This window comes from Phytophthora sojae (genome assembly GCF_000149755.1).
Source record: "Phytophthora sojae unplaced genomic scaffold PHYSOscaffold_16, whole genome shotgun sequence".
In the NCBI taxonomy this organism is placed as follows: Eukaryota; Oomycota; class Peronosporomycetes; order Peronosporales; family Peronosporaceae; genus Phytophthora; species Phytophthora sojae.
In genome coordinates, this window is record NW_009258130.1 from 797,098 (window position 1) to 803,425 (window position 6,328).

Consider the following 6,328-nt stretch of genomic DNA (forward strand, 5'->3'; position numbering starts at 1 on the left):
GGTGACCCGGACCAGCCTCAGGACGACAAGCGCGTCGATTCACCACACGGACTTCCTGGTGAGCACGAAGATCATGGAGACCAAGACGATACCCCGCACGGCCGAGACCATCTACACCGACACAGCTCCGACAAGGGTTCGTGGCACGGAAGTGGGAGCGTCGACGGTCGTTTTCCTCCCCCACCCGATGCAGGCGGCGACGAGCAGCAGCCGCCGGGAGTCGGCGGAGGTCGTGGTGTGGACGGCCCCAGGACTGCCGATAACCGCGACGACCACAACTCGCCACTATCGCTTGCTGGCAGCGGCTCTGTGGGTGCGGCGCACGACGTGGGAGCTGGGAATGGCGAGGTGCGTCCGAGCGAGGTCCAGCCTCAGTAACTAAAGGTAACGCAGATCACTTTACGCTGCATGGGCTGAGGTTATCGACCCACACCATAAGCTACCAAAATTACCAAAATTGAAACAAACTTACACAAGTCCTGAAATTTGTTGACAACAACCTGTTGTGAAGGTGTGGTTTCTGTACCTCCACGATACTAGAGTAAAGTGGCGATGGTTAGATGTCACGGTGCTCGTCAGGTGCCTGCCTGCATTGGTGTATAAATGGCGGATTGTGCAATACGTTGGGGCTGCAATTGGTGATCGGCTGCAGTGGCTGAGTTTATCGTAGAGTCTGGTAGGCTACCGCAGCATCGTTTTCAAACATGGCAGCATCCAGTACAGCAGAATGGCAGCATCCAGTACAGCAGAATGGCAGCATCCAGTACAGAAGAATGGCAGTATCCAGTATAGAAGAATGACAATGTATGGTAGGAATAGTTGTATGCATTGTGGTGTATGGTAGAAGGGCGTTGAAAATAATAAGAAAAGCAAGGGTAGAGTCAATAACTTCTCATATCACCCCACTCACTCACGCTGCCTTGGAATAGCGACAGCGGACGTTCATCAATGGGGGAGGCCGAGTCCAAAAGAGGACCCAGCGCTGCAACCACCGACATCCCGAGTCAATGAATGAAGTCGAATACGATCATCAAAGTTATTGAGGTTGTCTATTCGGAAAGTCGAATAGAAAAGAAGGTACTATAGAAATGATCCTGTAAAAGTACGGTCTTGAGTTGCAATCCACAAACTTGCCGTGCACTGATGTCTACCAACTATCCATACGCGCGACCGCAATGGCGACTGCGCAGGCCATTGGCCAAACCACTTCAACATCCTTCACTCTGTGCCTTCCTTCAACTTGCCCTACCCTCCCTCCTGCCTATCGGTTGCTTCACTTTGACAACCACTGCCATCCATCTTCGCCACAATCCGCTCGCGTTGCTGCCAACACAGCGCTGTCGCCATTGCCCTCCTCGTCCGCGACTATAACTGGATCGTTGGACTGTACGACACGGACACCACACCACAAAACACACGTCGCCACTCAGAACATTGTGGACACCTTCTCCGTCTCATGCCAAAACCGCCGCCTGCATTCGCATGATCGGACAAGCATACCGGCTTCTTGTGCTACCCGGCATGCAAAGGCATCCGAAGCCACGTCGCAACAGCAGCGGCAGCGGCAGCGGCAGTAGCCCTCCACGACAATCCTGGTGCTCTGATGAACGCATTCGTTCGGGTGCGCCACTAGCCGGGGCTTGTCAGGCGTGGCATCTATAGCCACCGCACCAACGCTCATCAACACTTGGCCTTCGCCCTCCCCACTCTTCAATTTGGGCGATACCCAGCACACCTTCAAGTAACCAGTCAAGCCTTCGGACCCAACTCAGCTCGGCTCAGCTCCACACTGTACCAGCATGGTCAAACTCACGCTCACCGTCGCCGCCGTCATGACCGCAGCTGCCGTCCTCGCCGATATCGGGGTGACTCAGCCAGACTCGCCGCACCACAGGCAGTTCCTTCGCCACGCAGGACCGAACGGAAGTGGCGTCGGCTTCGGCTCTGCGGGGAGCAGTCCCCGCGACCCTTCTTCGTCTGATGACCGAGACGATGCTGGCAGCTTCCGTGCTGGAAACCGCTCTCCTCCGTCGGATGCTGGTGTCGGTGTCGGAAGCCTCAGTGTCGGAGGCCACGCTTTTGTCGGTCATGCAGCCGACCACCTCTGGCTAGGCAGTGGCAGTCTGGACGACCGATTCGCACCTCCTTCTGGCGCGAGCAGCAATGCGTCTCCATCGTGGTCGGCGTCCGGCAAGGACGGCATGCCGCGGTTCTCGGATGCCGGTCAAGGTGAACCTCACCGTAAGGCCCTTCAAAAGGAGGGCCGCGATGACCAGAATGCGATGCCTCCGATGCCTTCTCGTTCAATCGACGGCCCCATGCATGGAGGGCAGCAGAACGAGCCACCGCGAGACGACTTGCCGAACGGGAGGCAACCGCGGAATGCCGACAGCGAGCCGCTTCGGAGTGATAAACCGTTGCAGGGTGACCCGGACCAGCCTCAGGACGACAAGCGCGTCGATTCACCACACGGACTTCCTGGTGAGCACGAAGATCATGGAGACCAAGACGATACCCCGCACGGCCGAGACCATCTACACCGACACAGCTCCGACAAGGATTCGTGGCACGGAAGTGGGAGCGTCGACGGTCGTTTTCCTCCCCCACCCGATGCAGGCGGCGACGAGCAGCAGCCGCCGGGAGTCGGCGGAGGTCGTGGTGTGGACGGCCCCAGGACTGCCGATAACCGCGACGACCACAACTCGCCACTATCGCTTGCTGGCAGCGGCTCTGTGGGTGCGGCGCACGACGTGGGAGCTGGGAATGGCGAGGTGCGTCCGAGCGAGGTCCAGCCTCAGTAACTAAAGGTAACGCAGATCACTTTACGCTGCATGGGCTGAGGTTATCGACCCACACCATAAGCTACCAAAATTACCAAAATTGAAACAAACTTACACAAGTCCTGAAATTTGTTGACAACAACCTGTTGTGAAGGTGTGGTTTCTGTACCTCCACGATACTAGAGTAAAGTGGCGATGGTTAGATGTCACGGTGCTCGTCAGGTGCCTGCCTGCATTGGTGTATAAATGGCGGATTGTGCAATACGTTGGGGCTGCAATTGGTGATCGGCTGCAGTGGCTGAGTTTATCGTAGAGTCTGGTAGGCTACCGCAGCATCGTTTTCAAACATGGCAGCATCCAGTACAGCAGAATGGCAGCATCCAGTACAGCAGAATGGCAGCATCCAGTACAGAAGAATGGCAGTATCCAGTATAGAAGAATGACAATGTATGGTAGGAATAGTTGTATGCATTGTGGTGTATGGTAGAAGGGCGTTGAAAATAATAAGAAAAGCAAGGGTAGAGTCAATAACTTCTCATATCACCCCACTCACTCACGCTGCCTTGGAATAGCGACAGCGGACGTTCATCAATGGGGGAGGCCGAGTCCAAAAGAGGACCCAGCGCTGCAACCACCGACATCCCGAGTCAATGAATGAAGTCGAATACGATCATCAAAGTTATTGAGGTTGTCTATTCGGAAAGTCGAATAGAAAAGAAGGTACTATAGAAATGATCCTGTAAAAGTACGGTCTTGAGTTGCAATCCACAAACTTGCCGTGCACTGATGTCTACCAACTATCCATACGCGCGACCGCAATGGCGACTGCGCAGGCCATTGGCCAAACCACTTCAACATCCTTCACTCTGTGCCTTCCTTCAACTTACCCTACCCTCCCTCCTGCCTATCGGTTGCTTCACTTTGACAACCACTGCCATCCATCTTCGCCACAATCCGCTCGCGTTGCTGCCAACACAGCGCTGTCGCCATTGCCCTCCTCGTCCGCGACTATAACTGGATCGTTGGACTGTACGACACGGACACCACACCACAAAACACACGTCGCCACTCAGAACATTGTGGACACCTTCTCCGTCTCATGCCAAAACCGCCGCCTGCATTCGCATGATCGGACAAGCATACCGGCTTCTTGTGCTACCCGGCATGCAAAGGCATCCGAAGCCACGTCGCAACAGCAGCGGCAGCGGCAGCGCCAGTAGCCCTCCACGACAATCCTGGTGCTCTGATGAACGCATTCGTTCGGGTGCGCCACTAGCCGGGGCTTGTCAGGCGTGGCATCTATAGCCACCGCACCAACGCTCATCAACACTTGGCCTTCGCCCTCCCCACTCTTCAATTTGGGCGATACCCAGCACACCTTCAAGTAACCAGTCAAGCCTTCGGACCCAACTCAGCTCGGCTCAGCTCCACACTGTACCAGCATGGTCAAACTCACGCTCACCGTCGCCGCCGTCATGACCGCAGCTGCCGTCCTCGCCGATATCGGGGTGACTCAGCCAGACTCGCCGCACCACAGGCAGTTCCTTCGCCACGCAGGACCGAACGGAAGTGGCGTCGGCTTCGGCTCTGCGGGGAGCAGTCCCCGCGACCCTTCTTCGTCTGATGACCGAGACGATGCTGGCAGCTTCCGTGCTGGAAACCGCTCTCCTCCGTCGGATGCTGGTGTCGGTGTCGGAAGCCTCAGTGTCGGAGGCCACGCTTTTGTCGGTCATGCAGCCGACCACCTCTGGCTAGGCAGTGGCAGTCTGGACGACCGATTCGCACCTCCTTCTGGCGCGAGCAGCAATGCGTCTCCATCGTGGTCGGCGTCCGGCAAGGACGGCATGCCGCGGTTCTCGGATGCCGGTCAAGGTGAACCTCACCGTAAGGCCCTTCAAAAGGAGGGCCGCGATGACCAGAATGCGATGCCTCCGATGCCTTCTCGTTCAATCGACGGCCCCATGCATGGAGGGCAGCAGAACGAGCCACCGCGAGACGACTTGCCGAACGGGAGGCAACCGCGGAATGCCGACAGCGAGCCGCTTCGGAGTGATAAACCGTTGCAGGGTGACCCGGACCAGCCTCAGGACGACAAGCGCGTCGATTCACCACACGGACTTCCTGGTGAGCACGAAGATCATGGAGACCAAGACGATACCCCGCACGGCCGAGACCATCTACACCGACACAGCTCCGACAAGGATTCGTGGCACGGAAGTGGGAGCGTCGACGGTCGTTTTCCTCCCCCACCCGATGCAGGCGGCGACGAGCAGCAGCCGCCGGGAGTCGGCGGAGGTCGTGGTGTGGACGGCCCCAGGACTGCCGATAACCGCGACGACCACAACTCGCCACTATCGCTTGCTGGCAGCGGCTCTGTGGGTGCGGCGCACGACGTGGGAGCTGGGAATGGCGAGGTGCGTCCGAGCGAGGTCCAGCCTCAGTAACTAAAGGTAACGCAGATCACTTTACGCTGCATGGGCTGAGGTTATCGACCCACACCATAAGCTACCAAAATTACCAAAATTGAAACAAACTTACACAAGTCCTGAAATTTGTTGACAACAACCTGTTGTGAAGGTGTGGTTTCTGTACCTCCACGATACTAGAGTAAAGTGGCGATGGTTAGATGTCACGGTGCTCGTCAGGTGCCTGCCTGCATTGGTGTATAAATGGCGGATTGTGCAATACGTTGGGGCTGCAATTGGTGATCGGCTGCAGTGGCTGAGTTTATCGTAGAGTCTGGTAGGCTACCGCAGCATCGTTTTCAAACATGGCAGCATCCAGTACAGCAGAATGGCAGCATCCAGTACAGCAGAATGGCAGCATCCAGTACAGAAGAATGGCAGCATCCAGTACAGAAGAATGACAATGTATGGTAGGAATAGTTGTATGCCTTGTGGTGTATGGTAGAAGGGCGTTGAAAATAATAAGAAAAGCAAGGGTAGAGTCAATAACTTCTCATATCACCCCACTCACTCACGCTGCCTTGGAATAGCGACAGCGGACGTTCATCAATGGGGGAGGCCGAGTCCAAAAGAGGACCCAGCGCTGCAACCACCGACATCCCGAGTCAATGAATGAAGTCGAATACGATCATCAAAGTTATTGAGGTTGTCTATTCGGAAAGTCGAATAGAAAAGAAGGTACTATAGAAATGATCCTGTAAAAGTACGGTCTTGAGTTGCAATCCACAAACTTGCCGTGCACTGATGTCTACCAACTATCCATACGCGCGACCGCAATGGCGACTGCGCAGGCCATTGGCCAAACCACTTCAACATCCTTCACTCTGTGCCTTCCTTCAACTTGCCCTACCCTCCCTCCTGCCTATCGGTTGCTTCACTTTGACAACCACTGCCATCCATCTTCGCCACAATCCGCTCGCGTTGCTGCCAACACAGCGCTGTCGCCATTGCCCTCCTCGTCCGCGACTATAACTGGATCGTTGGACTGTACGACACGGACACCACACCACAAAACACACGTCGCCACTCAGAACATTGTGGACACCTTCTCCGTCTCATGCCAAAACCGCCGCCTGCATTCGC

General features: G+C 55.9%; 2 protein-coding genes across 2 annotated transcripts; both read left to right on the forward strand.

Annotated features, from left to right (window-relative positions):
• Nucleotides 1-1,799: 1,799 nt before the first annotated feature.
• Nucleotides 1,800-2,801, forward strand: PHYSODRAFT_342431 (hypothetical protein; the record flags this gene model as incomplete). The annotated part of the gene is made up of 1 exon (XM_009540879.1): nt 1,800-2,801. The coding sequence occupies one exon, from the start codon at nt 1,800-1,802 to the stop codon at nt 2,799-2,801; it is 1,002 nt and encodes a 333-aa protein (XP_009539174.1).
• Nucleotides 2,802-4,222: 1,421 nt separating this feature from the next.
• Nucleotides 4,223-5,224, forward strand: PHYSODRAFT_342432 (hypothetical protein; the record flags this gene model as incomplete). Its single annotated transcript, XM_009540880.1, has 1 exon — nt 4,223-5,224. The coding sequence occupies one exon, from the start codon at nt 4,223-4,225 to the stop codon at nt 5,222-5,224; it is 1,002 nt and encodes a 333-aa protein (XP_009539175.1).
• Nucleotides 5,225-6,328: the final 1,104 nt, after the last annotated feature.